The sequence below is a fragment of the Marmota monax genome, unplaced genomic scaffold (genome assembly GCF_021218885.2).
Source record: "Marmota monax isolate L192 unplaced genomic scaffold, Marmota_monax_Labrador192_F-V1.1 WCK01_AAM20220418_F8-fsc00008, whole genome shotgun sequence".
Lineage (NCBI taxonomy): Eukaryota > Metazoa > Chordata > Mammalia > Rodentia > Sciuridae > Marmota > Marmota monax.
In genome coordinates, this window is record NW_026694432.1 from 24,424,784 (window position 1) to 24,448,859 (window position 24,076).

At 38.9% G+C, this 24,076-nt stretch overlaps 1 protein-coding gene across 2 annotated transcripts in view; it reads left to right on the top strand.

The window, feature by feature from the left end:
- Window positions 1-24,076, top strand: part of Usp48 (ubiquitin specific peptidase 48) — a 67,660-nt gene that overhangs the window by 22,858 nt on the left and 20,726 nt on the right. The window contains exons 6-16 of one of the 2 annotated variants that reach the window (XM_046468653.1): window positions 222-346; window positions 844-952; window positions 2,655-2,788; window positions 3,380-3,462; window positions 7,181-7,360; window positions 9,465-9,593; window positions 10,286-10,435; window positions 14,714-14,911; window positions 16,452-16,566; window positions 17,434-17,564; window positions 20,490-20,561. In XM_046468653.1, the coding sequence (XP_046324609.1) occupies window positions 222-346; window positions 844-952; window positions 2,655-2,788; window positions 3,380-3,462; window positions 7,181-7,360; window positions 9,465-9,593; window positions 10,286-10,435; window positions 14,714-14,911; window positions 16,452-16,566; window positions 17,434-17,564; window positions 20,490-20,561 (1,426 nt within the window). The remainder of the gene's footprint in view (window positions 1-221; window positions 347-843; window positions 953-2,654; window positions 2,789-3,379; window positions 3,463-7,180; window positions 7,361-9,464; window positions 9,594-10,285; window positions 10,436-14,713; window positions 14,912-16,451; window positions 16,567-17,433; window positions 17,565-20,489; window positions 20,562-24,076) is intronic. The other variant, XM_046468654.2, reaches the window with a different exon arrangement.

The following is a 24,076-nucleotide window of genomic DNA, read 5'->3' on the forward strand; positions in this document are numbered from 1 at the left end:
GTATTTTGAATTAATTGAGCTGTTACATAATCCATTACATTACACATTATAATTTCATTTCTGAAAATTCACGTGTACAAACTGGTTCCACATGGCACGTAGTTCTAGTTCAAAAGTGCTAACTTGAAAATATCAGTAGTTTCTGGAAATTTTTTTACCATTTGTATTAGAGGTTGACAAGCAAAAATACAGTATTTCTTTTCATTAATCCAAACTTGTAGGATGCCCAAGAATTCTCAAAGCTTTTTATGTCCTTATTGGAAGATACTTTGTCTAAACAAAAGAATCCAGATGTGCGGAACATCGTGCAGCAGCAGTTCTGTGGGGAATATGCTTATGTAACTGTGTAAGTCTGTTTCAACTTCTCATGGTACATTTTCTCCTAAGACAGTTGCTTGTGTTATCTGGTTTTCAGTTCAGGTCCCAGGTGTAGCTTTCATGGGTGACCATGGGACCTGGAATATTTATAGTCATATGCCTCCATGGGAACCCATAAGCAAACCACTTGATAATTGCAGGTGAGCCATCCAGGTGTTGGGAACTGTAACTGGTTGGACTTTTGCCATTTGCTTTATGGCTGTGTGGAGTGAAGCAAGAGTAAAATGGGCTGGATAGAACACTCAGAGATGGACACTACCTCTCTAAAAATTTCCGATCATGCAATTCATGGCCTTACTACTTTTTGTTTTTATGTAATTTTTTAGTATATGTTGTACAAAATTTCTATGAAAGAGAACTAATTAAGATACGATGCTTCTTTCCACCTTTCTAGGATGTACTATAATAAAACATGATTGCTTTTCTCACTCTGATCTTAATTTTGTCACTCTCATTTTATTGTAGCTGCAATCAGTGTGGCAGAGAGTCTAAGCTTTTATCAAAGTTCTATGAACTGGAGTTAAATATCCAAGGCCACAAACAGTTAACAGATTGTATCTCAGAATTTTTAAAGGTATTCACATTTTGGCATTTATTGTTTGTTTTTTAAATGATGTTCTGAATAGTATTTAAATGTATTATGTCAGTCTTTTTGATGTAAGAAGTTCTGTGATGATCTAAAACTTTAGATAAGGTACTGAAGCAGGCTGCATCTTAAAGTAATTTTTGGCTATTACAAGTCATGCATAGTATGTGTGTGTGATGGGGATATCTGAACTTTGTGACCATAAAATTGATTTACCTTTTCATGTCATGAGAATGAAAATGCATTAAATGCAAATATTTTATATCAATGATTATTTACATGGAGATATGAAAGTGGTTCCCTTTTGTTCTGAGTGGAAAACTAAGAGGAAATCTTTGTTACAGGTATAAACACAGCTTATTGCATAACTAATTTTTCAAGTGCTTTACCTACTTTGCTGCCATATTTGTTAGCATGCCTGAAGTAATCATCTTTGATACTTTGTATCAAGCACTATCTGAGCTGTTGGGAATGACAGTGGTCAACAAGCCAGATACAGTTAGCCTTTATGGAACTGGCAGCTCAGAGCCATGAATACCAGAGAGGGTCAGGAAAATAAATTTAGATAAGATATATTATAGTGTGTCAGATATGCCTGTGGATTGAGAACAGCAAGGAGTCTGGGGTATGGGGGTAGTGAGCCAAATAAATAAGCACAGGGAAAATGATAGAAAAAGAGTAATCGAGGTAGCTAAGGGTTGTAGCAGACAGACCCAAGTAGAGTAGACCCTTTTCAGGACTTTGACTTTGAGATACAGGTGCCCTTGGGCTTATAAGCACAGGAGTGACACAGTGCATTTAACCAGACCATTGTAGATGGGGTTTTGAGAATGGGGTGGAGGCAGGGGCCAGGGTTTGCTGAAGAGTTGATGATAAACACTATTTGGCTTTACATACATATTCAAAGTAGAGCTAACAACACTTGAGCACTGAGTATGGAGAGAATGAGTCATGGATTACAAGGGTTTGTGGGCTGATCAGCTGGGGAATGGAGTTGTCATTATTGGGATGGGAGGACCAAGGTGGGAATAGGGCTGAATAGGGCTGGGAAAGGAGCTAGGAGCTTCGAGCTGGGGCTGTAGCTTAGGCGGAGAGTTAGCCTAACAGGCACAGCCCCTGGCTTCTGTTCCCCCGAAAGAAAAGTTTTGACCTCATTAGATTTAAGAAGTGTAGTTCTGGGGAGAAGTCGGGGTGCACAAAAATCGCTGAGGGAGTGGAGAAAGGTGAGGGAACCGGCTGAGCCACCAGGGGTGTAGTTAGAGGAAGGTGGGTGAGTGTGGTATCCTGGAAGGCAAGTGAGGAAAGGAAGGGCATCAGTATTGTACTAATCTGTATCAAAGAGCTGTTATAGAAATGTATAGGAAAATTTGACAAAGAAAAAGGGCTCAGTGGTTAAGCATGCCCCTGGGCTCAATCCCTAGAACAAAAATCAAAAGCAAAAACACACCTCATTGAACCAAACCTTTTTTTTTTTTTTTTTTGCGTTCTTGGCTTAATCTCATGAACCTGATTTAGTAATTTTAAGCAAATATATACCATTAAATATAATTTCTGCCCCCTTTTCACTATTTTTAAGTAATTTCGCATCAAAGTACATGGGACACTTTTTAAAAAAAATTACCTAGATTTTTAAAATCACACATTGGATATATAAGCACAGGTAAAACTAATATGTCATCATCTTGATCAGGAAGAAAAATTAGAAGGAGACAATCGATACTTTTGTGAAAATTGTCAAAGCAAACAGAATGCCACGAGGAAGATCCGGCTTCTTAGCCTTCCCTGCACTCTGAACTTGCAGCTGATGCGCTTTGTCTTTGACAGGTGAGAATGGGCATGTTGGAAGTGCATGGACTGAGATAGACTTGTCTTGGGCAGGATGATAAATGGGGGCAAGTGAAACTCTGGATTAGATTATGGAAGTTACACATGGAACCTGTGATTTCAGAGAGTTAGCATGTTATGATTTTATCATAAAATTCTTTAAGCCAATTATATGTAATCAAGAACTAGAAGATTAGGGGAATCTTTTTTATCCTAAGAATTATTAGTAAAAACTGCAGTGAACTGAATCACCTCTGCATTCCTTATTACTGTCAATTTTAAGTAATTTTTTTTACTTACTATAGTAACTTCCACTTCCATGAGGATATGTCTTTCATTTGTATTTAAAATCAAGGCAGTTTTGTTCATATGCACGTTTTATACTTTTCAATTTATATTTGGAATCAGTACTTTGCATTGATACCTTTTTAATCTGTTAGTCATTGTTTATGCAATTATCGAATTGTACAGGCTTTTATGCAAGATTGCGAAACGAAACCTAGCTACTATTGAGTTTATTAAAATGACTTGATAGAGCTTATTCATTGTCTTCTGAGTGTTTTAAATATAACTGGCTTTCCTCTTTATTAGGCAAACTGGACATAAAAAAAAGCTGAATACCTACATTGGCTTCTCAGAAATTTTGGATATGGAGCCTTATGTGGAACATAAAGGTAATATATTTACCAAGCAGTAAAAATTATGAGGGAGATTAGAGCTTGTAATCTATATTCTGATAAATATTGAGTAACAATTTACTGGTAATTTCTGTTTGCTAATCTGTCTGGGAACAGATGTTTTATGAGGTCAGACAAGATGTTATTTTCCATTTTCTTTTTTTATTTACTTATGTGGTGCTGAGAATTGGACCCAGTGCCTCATACATGGTAGGCAAGCGCTCTACCACTGATCCACAACCCCAGTCCAGTTATTTCCATTTTCTATAAGTAAGCACAGAGTAAACATTAGGTGGTTCATCAACACTGACATGATTAAAGGCAATTTAATTTGTAGCCTGGAATCACATCCTCTTGGGGGCCTGAGGCAGGTGGATGGTTAAGTTGAAATCTAGCCTGGACAACTTTGCAAGACCCTATGTCAAAATAACAGATCAGTGAGTGGTTGGTGGTAAAGCTTAGTGATGAGGTCTCCCAGTTCAATCCACAGGACTGAGAAAAACAAATAATGTGGAAAAATGGAAAGGGTATTTTACTTATTTCTGAATCCACGCTTACTACCTTAGTCTGAATATTGTTGTCTGTGAGTCCTCGTAAGAGTTTTATGCTTACATTCACATTTGTTTTTGATTTTTGGTGCTGGGAATCGAACTTCGATCTTCACAGGTGCTAACAAGCACTATCTACACCCTCAGTCCCGTTCACATTTTGCTAAAGAAAGAAAGAAACAAAACCCGCTTTATCAGAAATGTTATGTGGCAGGGCTGGGGATGTGGCTCAAGTGGTAGCGCACTCGCCGAGCATGTGTGAGGCACTGGGTTCGACTCAGCACCTCATAAAAATAAAATCAAGATATTGTGTCCACCTAAAACTAAAAAATAAATATTTTTTAAAAAAAGAACCGTTATGTGACATAGTTCCAGTGTTTCTACTGTAATTCCTCATCTTGTAACTGCTGACATGTCCTGGGTTGCTGTGTATAGTTTGAACAAGAACCAATTTTTGCTCCTTTTTGTGGGGAGGGTTCTATTTATCTTATCAGGCGGATGGTTTCTGTTAGAGAAAACATCTTATACTTTTGTTGCTCTTGCCTTGATTAGAAGGACCATTTTTCTTCTAACTTGCTCTTACTACTAATGTAATTTTAAAGCATCCAACAAATTCTCCTTTGCCCCCCAGAAGATTTAGAGGCAGCTTACAATAGAAATAAGCAGGAAAAAAAAAACTTTTAAAGAAATTGAAGTTTTGGGGAAGATTGTGTTGAATAAATAAATAAGTTTTCAGATGTGATGCTCTGTCAATACTGTGGTTTAAATTTTCCACATGCACAGAAGGAAATTGCTACAAACATTGCTTCTTGGCCTCGTTGTTATATTCATAGAATGAATGAATATGGCTCTGGACACTTCATCTAGTTTGCTTCTTGTCTCCTTTCTTCAGGTTATTGTGTGGAATTAGGGAAGTCTATTGGGTTATTGGCTTTTAGAGTCCAGAAATTGGTTGTGAAATCAGTTTTGGCTTGACTGACTATACCAGGAACGCTCTACAACTGAGCTGTTCCCCTAACCCTTTTTATTTTTTGTTTTCACATAGTCTTTTTTTTTTTTTTTTTAAAGAGAGAGAGAATTTTTTAATATTTATTTTCTAGTTTTTCAGCAGACACAACATCTTTGTTTGTATGTGGTGCTGAGGATCAAACCCAGGCCGCACGCATGCCAGGCGAGCACACTACAGCTTGAGCCACATCCCCAGCCCCTTCACATAGTCTTAGTTGCCCAGGCTGTCCTTGAACTTTTGCTGCTCTTGCCTCTGCTTCCTGAGTAGCCGGGCTTATAGGTGTGCATCCCTGGACTCTATTTTTATTTTGTAGTGCTGGGGATGGAACCGGACTTCACTTAAGCTAGATGTATTTCTTGTTCTGCCATCAAGGTAATTTCAGCCCCCCTTTCTGTCGGTCCTGACCCCCCCCCCAATTTCTTTCAAGCCAGTGACCAAACCCAGGGACACTTAGCAACTGAGCCACATCCCCATTCCTTTTTTCTTTTCTTTTTTCTTTTTTTTTTTTTTTGAGACTGGATCACTAGGTTGCTTTCTGCTTCATTAAATTGCTGAGGCTGGCTTTAAACCTGTGATTCTCTTGCTTCATCTTCCTGAGCTGCTGGGATTACAGGCATGTGCCACCACGCCTGGCCTCTTTTTCTGGTTCTTAATATATATTTTTTAGTTGTAAGTGGACACAATACCTTCATTTCATTTTTATGTGGTGCTCAGGATCAAACCCAGTGCCTCACACATGCTAGGTGAGCTGTCTACCACTTGAGCCAAAACTCCAGCCTTATTCTGGTTTTTAATAAAGCATATGTTATCCTTTTTTTTCCCCTTTTTGTATTGGTTATTGAACCCAAGGGTGCTCCAACTCAGCTGTATCTCTAGTCCTTTATATTTTAATCTTGAGACAAAGTCTCACAAAGTTGCTGAGGGCATTCCTTGAGTTGTTAGGCATGTGAACCTCTTTTCCCAGCCTCGTAAATTATTGGGGTGACATGTGTGCACAACTGTGTTCAATCACTGCCAAAAAATTTTTGGCAGGGTCCAGGGTGGTAGGAATTGAACTCACTGGCATTTGACCACTGAGTCATATCTTCAGCCCCTATTTTGTAATTTATTTAGAGAACAGAGTCTCAGTGAGTTGCTTAGCACCTCCTGACTGAGCCTCCCAAGTCTCTGGGATTTTAGATGTTCACCACCAAGCCCGGCTATTGCTAAAATTTTGATGCACACATAGTGTTTTCTTGAATAAATCACACGTATAACATAAAGGCTGTAATCTGCAGGTTTTATTTATTTAAAATTGCATCAGAATGTAAAAATCTTATGAAGAAATCTCAGTGCAGATTCACCATAATTCTCAATGTTTTCTCTTTTCTCGTTTTTTTTTTCTCCTGAATCAAAATTCCATTGGAACTTCTTGGATGAGAGATAGCATTGACCAAACAGTGTCATCTTGTATCTTTTCTAATTGTCTTGCCTACACATGTTTATATTTTATTTTTTCCAGCTTTATTGAAGCATAATGGGAAAATAAAATTGTATGACCTTAAGATATACTGTCTTATGATACATGTGTTTTGTGAAGCTATTATTTAGCACCATGGAGTTAATTTACACGTCTCATCTCCCATGCTATTTGAGATCCCTGGAACTTAATTTTATCATAACTAGAAATTTGTACCCTTTGACCAATGGCTTGCCTGTTTTGAAAGCAGTTTTTCTTAATTACTTTCCCCCAGTCTTTTTGTACATTTATCTTTTAATGATAGTCTTCTCATTTTACTATTACATCTGATTGTTGTGATTTTTAACCAATATTTGTAGCATGGAGAGTAACAGCAGTTTTCGTGGTAAGTGTGTAGCACAGCTAGGCTGCCGGGTAACTTATCAACCCTACTGCCCAGAAGACATTGGTAGAATTTATAGAATTCTGTAATATCTATCAGTAGAATTTATAGAGGGAATGGAGATCCCAAGGGCAGGCTGTTAAGATGCTGTGTTCTACGTTACTTTGTAAAACTAAAAAGTTTTTTGTTTTTTTTTTTTAAATCTTAGGTGACATGCGTTGAATTTTGATAGACTCAAGGAATTGTATTCATCACAATTCATGCTTGCATGTAAGAAATATTGTTAGCTGGCATTTCTTTATGTTCTCCTTCTGTAGGTGGGTCTTACGCCTATGAACTCAGTGCAGTCCTCATACACAGAGGAGTGAGTGCTTATTCCGGCCACTACATCGCCCATGTGAAAGATCCACAGTCTGGGGAATGGTATAAATTTAATGATGAAGATATTGAAAAGATGGAGGGGAAGAAATTACAACTAGGGATTGAGGAAGATCTAGGTAAAACCTTTAAGTTGTGAGTGCCCTTTTAAAATATAACTTATTTTTTTTTTTACTGGAAATATTTGTGATACATTATTATGGCCCAAGATTGTCGTGGACTATCAAGGATATCTGCATTGAAGTGTTCGTAAAATCACTGGAAGTTTTTCTTATTAATGTCTGCTTTTAAAAGAAAACTTGTTTTGCTGTAGAGATGGTTCCATAATATCGTTTTCAGGAAAACTCAATAGCAAATAATTAATTTTTCTCTTACCAGGTTTATTTCATGGGGCAGGTGAGGATTGTGGGAATTAAGCTGAAAAAGATGAAGAGTATACTCAATGTTGTAGGATTTGTTGTTCTTTTCCTTGGGTCAAGATATTTAATTCTGGGAGAGAGGGCTTCATTCTTCCTGTCTTCTCTTCCTGTTGAGTGTGTTGTCCCTCCTCAAGTGTGATGTGGTGCCTCTGGGGAGCCAGCTGCCTGTGTTGTGCAGTGGCCAGATCTGTGGAAAAAAGCTCCTTGCACTGCTCTCCTTGTCTCCATTGTCTTTGGCCAAAGTACCCGTTTACTTCCAAGTTGTGGACACCCTTTCCAGGTAGAGCCATCTCACCCAAGCTTTTCGGCAACTTCTCCTCATCCCTGTCATTTGGGTTGAGGAATCTGAACAGGAGAAAAGGAATGGGAGTATGCCTGAGTCACCTGCCACTACTATTTAATGGGTTAGAGCCCGATTTCCTTGGTGTCCACAGGGAGGAGCATTGCAGTTAGGGTGCTCTCAAGGCATATGATTGTCTCTGTGTCTACTCAGGCTCTGACTACATTCTGGAGAAGGCCTTTCTAACTTTAAATCACATTTACATGCTTATAGACTTTTCGCAATCTTCCTGTTTTACATAGGGAATACTCAGTTCTTAATAATCATTATATATATTTTTAAAATTTTTTATTTTTTAGCTGTAGATGGACACAATACCTTTATTTATTCATGTGGTGCTGAGGATAGAATCCAGTACCTCACATGTACTAGGCAAGCACTCTGCACTGGGCTATAAGCCCATCCCCCATTTATATACTTTTTTTATTGTGGGATTCTTCCTGGGAACACAATTGAGTTATATCTTTGTAAGTATGTATGCCTCACTTTTCAGTGTGGCTTTTTTTTTTTAACAGAACCAACAGGATATCTGTGTGTGTAAGAGAGAAAGAGAGAGAATTTTAATATTTATTTTTTAGTTTTTTTCGGCGGACACAACATCTTTGTTTGTATGTGGTGCTGAGGATCGAACCCGGGCCGCACGCATGCCAGGCGAGCGCGCTACCACTTGAGCCACATCCCCAGCCCCTTCAGTGTGTGTTGTTTTTTGATCCAGAGATCGAACCCAGTGGTACTTAAACACTGAGCTGAATCTCCAGTCCTTTTTAATTTTCATTTTGAGACTGGGTCTTGCTAAGTTGCTGAGGCTGGCATTGAACTTGGAATCTTCCTACCTCAACCTCCCGGATTGCTGGGATTACAGGCATATGCTTTGGCACCCAGCTATTTGAGTCTTCTTTAATACTCATTTTAGTCAGAGAGTTATACGATTAAAAGTCCCTTTATGTTGTCCTATCTTCTACATGTAGGCAGTCCTAAAATGTTAGAAGTTAGCTCAGTGGTAGATCACTTATTTTAGCATGTGTGATACTCTGGGTTCAATCCCTGGTGCACAAAAGGGAGGAAAAAAAATGCCTTCAACATTCATTACTGTATTCCATCCTGAACTTGTTTGAGTTATTTTATATTCTGTGTTATAGAAGGTAATGATGCTCTTCAGGTGGAGACGAACATTTTCACTTTCCTCTGTGTGCTCCCTACAGTAGTATAGTGCTCTTCCAACTTTTTTACTCAGGTATTATGTGGAAGAATGGTGAACAACTTTAGTTTCCTTTGCATTTTTAAAAATCCTTTATTTTTCACCATAAATTTAAGTAGTTCTTAAGAACCTGCTGTGGACTTTGAATGTTTTAGATTCATGTTAAAGTATCTTTGGAATTGTTTTTACAGTGCCCCACCACAATGATGAACAAATAGACTGAGGGCCTTCTAGTTAAGTCTTCTTCTGTTTTTTTTCTACCTCAGCAGAACCTTCTAAGTCCCAGACCCGAAAACCAAAGTGTGGCAAAGGAACGCATTGCTCTCGAAATGCATACATGTTGGTTTATCGGCTGCAGACACAAGAAAAGCCCAACACGATGGTTGAAGTTCCAGGTAATCCCTTTCCTTGGATCATACCAGGAATGTGTTTTGGAATGACATCATCAAAGGTTAATGATAAGCAGAGATTCTTTTTATCATGATAAGCTGTTTCCATGTTGTAAATGTTAGTGAAATGAAAGAATAATTACAAAATTTTTTTTAAAGTAGTGAGCTTTTGAAATAAAGAGCCTTAGGACTATTCCATTACCTTCCCCACCCCTACTCCAAAGAAAGGCAAAAGCAGTCTACAAAGGTAATCAGGACTTTTGGTTTTATCTTGTTCAGTTTATAGAACAAAGAGTTACTAACTGCCCAAGGCAGTCTTCTGTTGGCTTTCCTAGTTCTGTGCCAACCTCTGTGGCATCATCCGTTTCAAAGTGGTGTTTTTGAGCCATTTGGTGGTTCTAGGTGACTGGCATGTCATAGAGAAGTAGGTAGGGAGCAGGGGATATAGTTTAGTTGCTAGAGTGCTTGCTTTGCATGTACAAGGCCCTGGGGTGTAATTCCCCGCACCATACACACGCACACATACAAGCACACGTAGTAGTAGGTAGAAGGGGATTTTTCTAGTGTTATTGACGGTTTCTACCAGAATGGGAGACCATAGTAGGAAGTTGTCTCAAAGCTTTAGCTGATACTTGATATCTTTATCCACATTACTACCTGAATTATAAAGTTGTTTTTTGTCTTTTTGTTTTGAATAGCCTTTCTTCAAGAGCTGGTAGATCGGGATAATTCCAAGTTTGAGGAATGGTGTATTGAAATGGCTGAGATGCGTAAGCAAAGTGTGGATAAAGGAAAAGCAAAACACGAAGAGGTTAAGGAGCTGTACCAAAGGTTACCTGCTGGAGCTGGTCTGTAAGATATTCTAGGACAGCACTGTTGTCATTAAGTGCCTTGTATTGTTTATGTTCACAAAAAATGTATCTGAGCAGACTTTTTCCTGCCCTTTCTATACCCCACTTAAGCAGTTTATACATTTGAAATTACTATGTAAACCAGTAATAACATGATGTGTAGCATTCCCTACAGTTCTCATTATCATGTACTTTAAAATTGGGAAGCTGTTAATAAATTGTAAGGTGTAGGCCAGCACTCTGCAGGCGTGACTTCTGTAGATTTTTCCACTTGGCGAGATATGCATTTGTTTCTAAAGACATATCTAATTGCATTACTCTGGAAGCAGTTTGTCTGTTTTGTTTCTTTGCATATTTTGTGCCCTAATAGTATTAATAGGCATATTTTTATGAGTATGATTTTTATAGTATTTGATTAACTTGAAATTTATTACCAAATGTTACAAGGGGGATAGAATAGTTTTCTAGTTCATTGATTTCTTTAGATTAGTGCACATAATCCAGCCATCCTTTTTTACTGTTTATCCAAATGTATGCAGTGTCTCAAAAAGGAAACCAACCTTTTGAAGGCTAACATGCCTTTGGTTATAAGTTATGTTTGTCATTTCACAGACAGGAGTTCCCCATATTTAATTGTAGCTGATGGAAGGCAACTTAGTTCTAGGCAGCTTGAACTTATGGTTTTCTCTTTTTGATCTCTTAATTTTTCAATTACAGTTACACCTTTAAACAAAGATGATTACAAATTGCCTTAACAATAGCTTTTTAAAAATCTTTCTAGGGGCTAGGGTTTAGCTCAGTGGAAGAGCTCTTGCCTAGCATGCGCAAGCCCCTGGGTTCAATCCCCAGCACCTTAAAAAAAAGTTCTTAAAAGTTCTTTTCAAACTGCTTCTTCATTTGATTCTGACCCTTCTTTGTAACCTGTTACTTGAACGCTGTTCGAGGGTTGGGATTATCCTAAAGAATTGGACTGATAATTCAACAGGAAATTATTTGGAAACGAACCCATGATTCACACCTCTAAATTTATCCGCCTTGTTCAAAGGAGTTGGGACCTAGAAATCTGTTTTCTGAACTTGATTCACAGTTTCCTGAATTCTGCACAAGAGAAAAAGACTTCCTGGATCTAAAGTGACATGCTGTTGTGAGGGCTGGGGGTGTAGCTCAGTGGTAGACTGCTTGCCTGGCTCGCAAGAGGCCCTGAGTTCGATTCCAGCACTAAACAAAGAAAAAAGAAAGAAAGAAATGCTGTCAATATTGTGAACCACTCTATAAACTATACGGTCCAAAGATGTTATATGTCAAATTATCACTGTGCTTCCCATGGCTGTTTTAGTTAGTGTATAAGAACCTGTGCTTATGTTTTTAGAGTATTTCTCCATGTTATCTACACTTTTATCAACTACAAGGTTTATATATATTTTTTGTCCATTAGTAATAATTTGCATTGTGGGAAGTTACGTTGTCCTTAAAATGATGTAAAAATCTCAAAGTCAATGACCATGGTTTTGTGCTGCCAAAGTCTTTATTATGCATTTTCTAAATCTTTGTGAACGTATTTTTTAAAGGGCCAGTTATCCTAATATCTCGGAGGATATGAACCCTTTGGCTCTTGTTATTTAATTATTTAGTTTGAAACATACTTAAATTATTTCTAGGTAAAGTGTTTCAAATATTTTTGGTACTGTGACTGTTCAAATATCTTTGATACTGTGATTGTTCTAGGCTTGTATCTTTCCAAAAGAAAATTTGTTGCATTCAAAAAAAAATTTTTTTTTTAACTTTGGTTAAGAGAGGTTTTTGTTTTGTTTTGTTTTGTTTCCCTTCAGTAAATGTTTTAACAGTTGCTCTCCTGGTTCAAGCACTGAGATGACATACAGTCTGGTATCCTCACCTTGACCATGAGAGTGGACTCCTTCCTGGGAGTTGGCTGCATGCCTTTGGAAGGCAATACTTTAGCAGTTGACTGAATGAAAAAATACTAGGGGCCACCTCTGAGAGCTTTGCTACTGAGTCTTTTTTTTTAGGGAGAGAAACATTTGTAGTATAATAATTTTGCCACAAAGTCTGTCTTATTTAAATAAGCCTTGTGCTGTACCCCTGTTCTCAGGGACACTCTTGGAGAGATCCATACAGTTCTTAAAAATAAATTAAAAATGGAAAGACCTTGTGAACACAGCCACTCTTCTTTCATGGGTCCCCCAGCACACTAAAATGAAATCTGGAAAATGGCTGAGTTAATAATCAGTGTGGTGTTAGATCACAGTTTCTGCTCTCTTCTGTTCTTACTATAAAACCATGCATACTTTTTCTAAAACTTTGTATCTTATATTGACCTATTTAAAAGCTAGAACAATAAGCTTTGTTCGGAAGTTTTCAATAGGTCTCTAACGGGGGATTGGAAGATGTTAAAAGTACCTGCCTTTTTGACTCAAAGATGTTTAGGGTCATCCTGGGCCTGGATTCCAGCAGATACCTCCTGGGAAAGGAATTACATACACTTGAATTTTCCTATGTTTCTTTTCCTTATAATGAGTAGTTTCTGATGGTTTTATTCTTTAGTTGGCAAAGTAGACATTGCCCTCTCTTCACTCTCTCTAGCTTGGGTAGACCAGAACATCTAGTAAATTTTCTTGTATAGTTGCTCTGTATCATAATCTGATTTACCCTTCTTTGAGAGTCTTCAGATGACTCATAATTTTAATCTATGTGATATACCTGGGGCAAGATTAGAGATACTGAGCCTTTTATTTCCCTCTTAGTGCTCATTTATCTTTACATTCTTGAGATATACCCAGTGTGCTCTGTCCTTGCAGGTTAAACTGCATAAATGACAAATAAAAAATTGGAGGTATTTAGAAAATAATTGATCTTACCATGTTATAAGATGCCAGAACTATGTGACCTGTACCACATCTTAAGGTCTCCTGGTTTATATGTTGTGTGAATGCATAATTAACTTTTCTATATCTCTTTCCTTCCAAAAAGCTCAAAATGCTTCATATATCTTATCTTTTACACTCAACAACATCCCTGTGAGGTAGGTAGAAGGCAGGTATTATTACCTTCATTTTACAAATAAAAGACCTGAAGCATAGAGTTTAAGTGACTTGCTCAAGTTCAGTTTCTCATTGGCAGAACTTGGATTAGACTTTGGTCCCAACAGGAGGTCCTGTGCTCTTCCTCCAGTGCCTATCTTAGAGCCTCCCAGTTGAAAGCTCCTTGATGATGTCCAGTTTTAGCTCAGAGATCTGACAGTTCCACATTTTGTTTTTGTAAAGACTGACAAGTCTACAGTGGAAGTTAGTTTTCTAGACATATAACTCTTAGAAGTGTAAAGTTGGTCAAAATAGCTTTGTATTGAAGCATATGTCCCTCAAATCGCACCAAAAGTAGCATCTAATACAAACACGTGAATTCAACCTCTGTATGTTTTCTTCTATGTTTTATGCTGGGACTCACTGGAGACCTTTGTAAGTAATCAAAAGCTGTCCCTTTATTTTTAATTTTGACTTTTAGGGAATGCTGGGATTCCCTTTCTCCAAGTTCAAATTCGTTTTGAGATGTTTGGTTTTAAATTTTTGCAACTGAAAAATTGATCATAATTCACTTCCAGTGTACTTTACCCTGGAACTTGTTGAAAATGTTACTTTCTTGAAATAATAATGAGATGAGTGGATCATGACATCAATTTTGAAGGGGGGGTATAACTTTTTTTAATTGACACCAATATTATTTTGGATGCAGAAAAGTCCAGTAGTTGAAATAGGCTTGTAAAATGCGGTTGTAACTGAGGAGGACGATAATTGGTAACTTGGAGCTCAGTCTTGTTTCTTTTTTAATTTTCAAATGTATATCACGCATTCGTGAAAAGTGTTTATAAAAGTAATTGATGAAATAAACCTAGTGAGGGATGAAGTTGTGTGATTTATGAGCCAGTGTGGAGCATGACTTGTAGTTTCCACACGAGGGTGTCCTGATCAAAGCTCTGCTGTGCTACCAAGCAAGACACTTCTCTGTGTGGATGCGTCTTGTAGAATGGGGTTAATAATACCAGCCAATCTCATAGGGCGCTGTGCAGACTCTCACACTGGCCCCTAAAGCAGAGGAGATGATTAATTGGGGCTTCGCCTTGCTCCTTAGACCACTCCGAGCAATGATCCTACTGATTTTGCTAACTTTGGACAGTGCATTGTCTTTTGAGGAAAGTGACTATATCTTTTAGTACAAACACTGTAAAAATACATAGTGTCTTTCTGTTGCTTTCTTCCTCAGAGCCCTATGAGTTTGTCTCCCTGGAATGGCTTCAGAAGTGGCTGGATGAGTCGACACCCACCAAGCCTATTGATAATCATGCTTGCCTGTGCTCCCACGACAAGCTTCACCCTGACAAAATTTCAATTATGAAGAGAATATCTGAGTATGCGGCTGACATTTTCTACAGTAGATACGGAGGAGGCCCAAGACTAACTGGTAACTCCAGATTTCTTTTCAGCATCCACAGTTCACGTGGGCCAGGCACCGAGGTGCAAGCCTATAATCCAAATGGCTAAGGAGGCTGAGACAGGAGAATTGCAAGTTCAAAGTCAACCTCAGCAAGGTTGTGAGGCCTTAAGTGACTTAGCAAAAATAAAAACAGGCTGGGGATGTGACTTAGTGGTCAGTCGCCCCTGACTGGTTCAATCCCTGGTATAGAAAAAAAGAAAGAGTGCATGTGGGCCTCATGAATTGGGGTCTGGTGATTTGACACAGTTAGACCAAGTGTTCCTATAATTTGGAAGAAGGATTTGTGAAATAAAGTAGATGTTTAGCAGTGTTATTAGAGGAAGTTTATATGATGCCCCCTCCGACCCCCACTGTACCAAGTAAATAAAATAGGACCCTTTAGAGAAAACTGTCTTGTGGTAGTTTGTGGGTTTCCATTATTCTCTTCAAAGTATTTGAAACTTTGGTCAATTCTATATCCCAGTCCCCCCAGGCTCTAGGGGATTTCTGACAGGCTGTGGAGTGGTACTCAGGTAACCATCTACGCTGCTGGTTGTTACTTAGTTTACGAGTAGCAACTGCTTGATTTTACCTTGAATGGTAGAGCTCTGTATAGCCAGGTGTCTGTGACCTCTTGGTTCTGCTTACTTTCCTTGAAACATTTTATTTTCAGTGAAGAACTGGCAACACTGGTCCCTCTGTAGATTATAAAGGAGGCATAGCAGTCTCCTTCTTTCTGAAGTAAATGCTGTTTTCTGATTGTGTACAACTTTCTTTCCTTTTGGGGGGCGGTGCTGGGAATTGAATTGAAAACTCAACCTTTTCTGGATTTTATTTAGAGACAGTCTCACTGAGTTGCTTAGTGCCTTGCTTTTGCTGAGGCTGGCTTTGAACTCATGATCTTCCTGCCTCAGTCTCCTGAGCTGCTGGGACTATAGGTGTGTGCCACTGTGCCTGGCTGTAAGTTACTCCTAACTGACATTTAACTACAGACTTCTGTCCTTATATACACACCTGGAGTTTTGCTTTCTAAATTTCCATTCTAAATCTGGTGAAATTAATAAGCTGTTCAAAGGAACAAAGAGCAATGGAAAAGTCTTTCCATAGAATCACATTTCATATGATTCCTTGAAGTTTTGCATATTTTAGTCAGGCCCTGTTTCTTTTAGTATTCTCTGCTTAGAGGATCACCTCTATACAAAGGTCCTTCTATTTATAGTTGTCAGATGTGATGACTTCCCTCAGCCTTAATTATTTGATTATCATCAAATTTGCATCTAAACCTTGTAATGTATTATACTTTGTTTTTAAGTAACTAGAGCAAACTAAAACATTTTGTCTCTTCATATAGGTAACAGTTGCTGTCTTGAAACCTAAATCACCAAAGTAATTTAAGATATATATCCGTGTGCTATATTGCCAAAGTTTGTCACAGTTTAGAATCCCCCCGTTTATGAAGTGTCTACAGCCTTTTCCTAAGGAAGCGTGTGTGAATGAAGAGTTTCTTTTCACTCTTTCTCGCTTGCAGTGAAAGCCCTGTGTAAGGAATGTGTAGTTGAGCGCTGTCGTGTATTACGCCTGAAGAACCAGCTAAATGAAGATTACAAAACTGTTAATAATCTTCTAAAAGCAACAGTAAAGGGGTACGTTGCACAGCACATTGATCATGGTAAACTGAAAATCTAGAAGTAATAACGAAGCATCTTATTTAAAAAAAAAAAGTTTGGGTTTTCAAAAGAAGGTTGAAGTAGATGGCAAAACTAGATCAAAAGTTAAGTTGTGCAGTTATTAGTGGCCTAGTGACAACATGAGTGTCAAGTCAGCCGCTCTTTGCGGCTTCCATCCACTGGGGAGGAAGGAGCAGAATGTGGCTCTGAAGCCCTGATGGGGTGGGGGCTGCTCAGTCCCCTTCTTCTGTGAAGCCTGTTAAGTGGCTGGTATTGAGGACCCCTGTGGGAGGCTGAAGTAGGATGGCAATCACTGGAGCCCAGTGGGGCATCTCATCAGAGAAGGTCAGCACATTGGAGTATGCTGGGCCCCACCTATAGGGCACCTTTGTGCTCAGGGACATCATTAATGGATGAAATTTTGATAATTGAGAAGTAAATTAATTTCTCTCCAATGAAGATTAATATAGTTGACTATCTTGGGTCATTCACAAACAGCCTGCTGAGTGATGTGCTGTGGTGCAGGCGCAGTGGATTTCTGCGCGGCAGGTGGAACGCACAGCTGTGTGAATAGGAGTAGAACCAAGTAAAGAATGTGCCTATGTTATTGGCTCAATTAGTATAAATGTAAATAGGAGGTAGGAGAAGTAGGATAGGATGGAAACAAGCTGTTGGATACCTGTAGGTCCGTGTAGTGAGGCCTGAGTTGGTCAAAAGGAGGAAGTGGGTTAAGGAAAACTGCACCGCAGCTGATTTTGAATGGGATTCTTTTTGGGGCGGCCTTCTCAGACCCAGAATGGAGGAGAACATTAGGATGATTCTAGCATTCACTATGTTCCACAGCACTGATGGATTTTGGGTGGGGAAATCCTCCTTGAGGAGTTGGCGCCAGCTAGCGCTTGAGCAACTAGACGAGCCAGATGGTGAAGCAGACCAAAGCAACGGGAAAGTGAACGGCAGCACCTTCAGTAAAGGTACCGCGGGAGCTCATTGTGAAATTAAACATGTCTGTTTATGGTAAAGTTGGTTTAATACCCATCTATGTAATTTGAAGACTTTTTTTTTATTTAATTCAATCTAAATATCTCAGAAAGAGGCAAGGGCAAATAAAAAGTTTGTTCTTGGTAGGTACTGGGAGTTGAACCCTGGGACCTTTTCCATTGAGCTATATCCCACAGTCCTTTTACACAGTCTCAATTACGTTGCCAAGGCTGGCCTTAAACTTGCAATCCTCCTTTCTTGGCCTTCCCAGTCACTGGGATTAAAGTTGTGTTCCACAGTGCTCAGATAAATAAGAGATATATAAACTTTTGAAATTCAGCAGACTCCTTTCCATGTGGAATTCATTTATGACCAGTTATGCTTGACATTGACCCAGCTCTAGGGAATCTGTTGCATATTGCAAAGGCTTTATCAGTTCAGTGCATTTTAGTTTCTGGTTTAGGTGCCACACTCATGGGTTGCCCTGGTCAAGAAAATGCATGTGAACTTGTGCGCTTTCCACTGGGGGAGAGGGCAGCTTTCAAATAGCTGTTTGCTTGTAAGTTCTTCAGAGACACCTGAGAAATCTGAAAATGTTTTCAAATACGAAATTCTGCAAATAAAATCATTAAATTTTATTTTATAATCAGCACTTAGTACACAAGAACACAGTCACTGTAAATAGAGGGGTTTTTGTGGTAGTGGTGGTGAGGACTACCACCATTGAGCCACATCCCCACCCCTACCTATCTTGTATTTTATTTAGAGAGAGGGTCTCACTGAGTTGCTTAGTGCCTTGACATTGGTGAGCCTGGCTTTGAATTCATGATCCTCCCTTCTCAGCTCCCTGAGCCTCTGGGATTACAGGCGTGCTCCACTGCACCCTGCTAAATAGTGGCTTTTAATAACAGTTCTTACAGGCACACCTGTGCACCTCTCCCTGTCACAATAATGTAGTTTTTAAAAAATATATTGGTTGAATTTCATGGAGTGAATGTATTATATTTATTTACCCAACTCTGTTTCAGCTTTTTATAATTAGTATGTGAAGATCAGAAGCAGTGTATTCTTGTACCTATATTTTTGTCACATTTTCAGATTATTTCTGAGATCAAATCCAAGAAATTATTGGATTAGAAAATTGCTACCTAGTGGGCTAGGAATGTAGTTCAGTTGGTAGAGTGATTGCTTAGCATGCATAAGGCCCTGGGTTCAATCAAAAAAGAAAAGGAAGGGGCTGGGCTGTAGCTCAGTGGTCATGCTCTTCCCTCGCATGTGTGAAGCACTGGGTTCAATCCTCAGCACCACATAAAAATAAATAAAGATACTGTGTGTTCATCTACAATTAAATAAATATTTAAAAAATGAAGGAAAGAAAGAAGAAAATTGCTACATTCTGACACATTGGTACATGTTAATGAGTCTCCTTCATAAAGCATATTAAGATTTTGTTTCTGTATCCTTTTTTCAATACAATATAGCAGTCACATTAATTTTTATAAGTCTGACATAAGAAACTGACTTAGAAGTGTTGAGATTTATGTTTTTAAAAAATTATTGAGATTGACTATTTTCTCAGGGGGAAAAGTTAGTTACTCATATTTGTGTGTGACAACAGTTATCTGGTCACATGTTTTGTTTACCTGTCTCCCTCCCTTTCCCTTTCCCTCTCCCTCCTCCCAACCTCTCTTCTCTGTGTACCCCCCCCCCCCAGGGGGTGTGCGGTTTGTTTTGTTTTGTAATACTATGGATGGGACCCAGGGGTGTTCCACCACTTAACTGCAGCCCTAGCACCCCACCCCATACCCCAAGCATTGAACCCAGGACCACTGAGCCACATCCCCAGCCCTTTAAGTATTTTATTTTGAGATAGGGTCTCACTAAGTTGCCCATACTGACCTCAAAGTTACGATTCCTTTGCCTTATCTCCCACAGAGGACTCTGCCTGGTTCTGCTTTTTTTTTTTTTTTAAATAAGTTTTAGGTGGATACAATATCTTTATTTTACATTTATGTGGTGCTGAGGATCGAACCCAGTGCCTTGTGCATGCTAGGCGGGCACTCTACCACTGAGCCACAACACCAGCCCCGTTTTTTTTTTTTTTTGTTGTTTATTTCCTTTGCTTTTGTGCAGTGATTGGATCAAATCCAGGGCCATGCATGATAGGCAATCATTCTACCACACTACTACACCCATAACCACATTAGAGGTGTTTGTTGGTTAGCAAGTGGTCTTTGCATGTATAAAGAGTATTTTATTGTGATCTCCAATACTCAAGATTTCTTTATTCATGGTCCCAATGTATACAACTATAAAATTTATTCTGAGTCTGCTTTAGAAATACAGATTTCATCAAGGACTATTTTAAAAAAATATTTATATTTAAGATTTGTTCTTTTTAGATACAATAACTATTAATTGGTAATGCTTTAGTGTGTAGGTAAAGCAGGAAAATCAGATATTGAAAGAGAAATGTTAACAGGAAAAGCAAGCAGAATTTTTATAGTATGTTTGATGTAAAGTTTTTATTTTGTTTGCGTTTGGAGCTTTCTGTTCAATCCATAAAAGAGTAGGTAGGTGAAAATGACATGTCATGAAGATGACTAACTTGGTATATAGCCCAATATTCTGCAGACTTTAACTAGAATTAATAGGATATGTAAATTATTTTTCACATTGGAAGGCACATTTTTTTGCATAACCTAAATCATTAAAAAGCTAACTGTCATTGACATATTTTTCATTCCTTTTAAGGGAGAGAAATATAATACTTTTGAACAGAACTGTGTAGGAATTACTTGAGTCTAATTTTCAAAATCATTTAAAGTTCTCTTTGTTCCAAATTGTGTGGAATAGCGTGTCTGATGCTGTTGCCCACCTCAGCTGTGAGAGTAGTTACCTGTATTTCTTTTGATTAGATGAATCAAAGGAAGAAAGAAAAGAAGAGGAGGAGGAATTAAATTTTAATGAAGACATTTTGTGTCCACATGGTAAGCTGGAAGCATGTTAGACTGTTATAAGTTTGACCTTAGCCAATTGTAAATGTCTTCGTGATGTCCCCAACCTGTTCCAGGTACCAGGTCCAGTGCAGTAGTGTGCTGGATCTGAACCATGCTCAACATTAACATTCTGTTCTCCTGCCTGGCTGGTAAGTCCTTCATGTTTTTTCTTAACCTTGCGTAAAATATAATCTCCGGTTTCACCTGTATTTAGAGGAAACCCTAGGGAGCAGATTCTTGACACCTAGTGATGTTAAAAACTTCTGAGTTTGGTAGGAAGACTGTTTACCATGTCTGCACCTTCATCCAATTTGATAGACACAATATCTTTATTTCACTTATTTTATTTTTTATGTTATGCTGAGGATTGAATCCAGTGCCTCACACATGCGAGGCAAGTGTTCTGCCGCTGAGCCCCAGCCCCGGCACTTGGATTGCCTCACTAAACCTTAGCTTTCTAGGTGAGCGACATTTTTATTTTTATTTGTGGCCCACATAACTAGGTGGGGGTCATTCTGGAGTGGTAATTGGGGACTCTCTGGATCCCCAGGCTCAAGTCCTTCTCATTGGTCCACCTTGTCTCCCCATTTGTCCTTTTCACATTAGGCTACAGTAGGAGCACAGCTGTGCAGAGGAGGTGGCTTGAGTGGTGGCAGCATGGGTAGATAGTACGGGAAGGGAGAGCCAAAAAGAGACAGACTTTTACAGTGGTGCTTCCACGTCAGTGTTGCCCACCTCAGAGCCTGGGAGGGCGTCGTGACCTGTGCTGAGAGCTGTGGCACATTTCAGGCTTCGTGCTGCCCAAGTACGGTAGCCACAGCAGAACAACCTGCCACTTTCTCCTCGTCCTCCCCTCCTTTCCCTCCTCTTGTCATGTCAGGGTCTGCAGAATGGCCAGAAAGTGAGGCAGGGCCCAGTGAGCTCAGGTGCCCCCTGCATAGTGTCTGCCCCTCAGCGCCCCTGCTCTGCTCCTGTCTTGAGCTTCCCCTGGAGCTCGGCGGCGCTAGGCAGTGCCATACTTGGCCATCTGATATTTCCAAGGGATAGCTCCCAGAATTGAATAGACTTAATCCATTTTCTGACTTTTGTTTTTTAACCCCTCCACTTTTACATGCCCTTGCTTTCTGGGTTGGGGCAGATGGTCATGCACTACAGTGGGTCTGAACGCTTCCCAATTTTGCTGACTTAAAATTATTATTTTTTAAAGTCTCATCCATCTTCTTTTTTAACCTTAAAAATTTTTGTTACTTCTGTTCTCTTCATTCATTGTTGTAGTTTGCTATATTTAAGAAAACCTCTTGAATGATGTTTCAGGAGGCACTGAAGATAAACATGGTTTTGAAACCTGGCTTTAGGCTGGGGATGCCCTCAGTGGGTGCATGTAGCACGCACAAGGCCCTGGGTCCCGCCCACAGACCCTCACGCATCAATGTCTTGGAGATTCTTGCGATCAGTTTGTTAGGTTTTGTTTCTTTTTTGTTTTGTTTGAGTGTGGCAGGTGTGGTCAATCCATGGATATTCATTCCCCTGCGCTCTGGAGGGAGGAGCCTCCTACCTGCCTTGTTTATTATACCTCATTTGCTTCAAAGTTGTTTACTTCTTGTTTGGGGGCTTTCTCATTCCTCTTTGGATGTTCTTTGCCAGTGTTATTATGGTATGAACTAGATTTTATGGGGTGGGAGGCTGTTTATCCAGAATCTAATCTCATTTTAAAGTCTATTTATAGTTTTTCCAGAAGCTTTTGAGTATTAGAATATGCAGTTATGTTTGCATCCCTCATGACTAGTTTTATCTTATTGAGAGGTAGTATTTAAAGGTTGGAATTAGGTAGGCATTTTCTTGAAATGTTACTTAAATGTTTTTTATTGCAGGCTACTAGTCTAAAAATTTGTATATTACATGGAAAAATTGATTGTGGTGAAGTTGTACACATACAATCAGTAGGTTAAATGAGAGGGCAGCAGACTATTGGGTCTCCTCTTGTCTCTGCAAGAATTCTGTTTCTGTCCTTCACACTTGAATAAATCCTACCCTTTAAAAAAGAATATGTGTGTGTGTGTGTGTGAATATATATGTATATGTGTAAATATATACATAAAGTTAAATTTAGAAACATGGCTAAGTAGAGTGATTTTTTTATTTATTACCATTTAGACTACAGCAAATGACTTATTAAAATACTTTTTGGCCAGGCACAGTGGCTCACACTTATATAATTCCAGTGACTCAGGAATCTGAGGCAGGAGGATCACAAGTTCAAGGTCAGCCTCATCTTAGTGAGGCCCTAATAGCTAAGGAGACCTTGTCTCATTTTAAAATAATAATTAACAACAATATAAAAAAGACTTAGGATGTAGCTCAGTCGTAAAGCGCTCCAGGGTTCAATCCCCGGTAACCACCAACCCCCCAAATAAAAATTAACACAAACTTTTGAATCACTAGCACTGCATAAAAATAAATAAATAAGATAATAATTTCAGAAATAAGGATTGTTTTTTCAATTCCTATGAGCAACGCATGTGCTAGGCAAGTGCACTGCCTCAGAGCTACACACCAGCCCTGTGCTGATTCATACGTTAAAATGTGTGTGTGCGCGCGCGCTATTGTTTCTTTTTTGAATCAGATAAGACTATACCACAAAATTTCAAAGAAAGAGTCCTTTTGGGGGCTTGGAGGGGGTGTCCGGGGGGCTGGTGCTGGGCTTAATCCCAGGACCTTAGGCTTGCCAGGCAAGTGTTCTCTCTCTTTTTTTTTTTTTTAATAAAAAGGAAAAGGGAACCTTGAAGTTCTTTCTGAATCAGGTTGTACAAGTCTACCTTGATCTTTTTTTTTTTTTTTTTGGACTGTGTTGTGTGTCACTACAAGGGATGTACACTTTTTTTTTGAGAGAGAGAGAATTTTAATATTTTATTTTTTAGTTTTCGGCGGACACAACATCTTTGTATGTGGTGCTGAGGATCCAACCCTTGCCGCACGCATGCCAGGCAAGCGCGCTACCGCTTGAGCCACATCCCCAGCCCTGTACACATTTTTTTAAAAAAACAAATTCCTTAATGATACTTGAGAATAAGGCATTTTGGAGTAAGTGATTTTAATTCAAGAAGTTAAAATGAACAACCTTCTCAGAAAGATTTATAAAAATACATTATAATCTCATTTATCTCCTAATGAATTTATGAAAACAACCATCTTCTCTTGGGATTATTCAAAGCACAGTAAGAGATGAGGGCTAGAAGTAGAGAAGTTGAGTTTTGAGGTGTTAGGATTATGGGGTGTGGTTGAGATGGACCTGTGCGGTTGGACTATGGTATGGTCACATTTCTGATCGTCCCTCTGGATATTGCATGGTACGCATTAGGTGTTTAGAAACTCGCTGGCTTTATTACTCTTAATGCATGTATAGGTACCTTGCCAACAGGCACAGAGAAAAATGCTTTGGGAAACTTACATGTGCCTGAAGAGAAGTGTGGTTCACTAATTTGTCTCTTGGGAACCGCTGAAAGAAT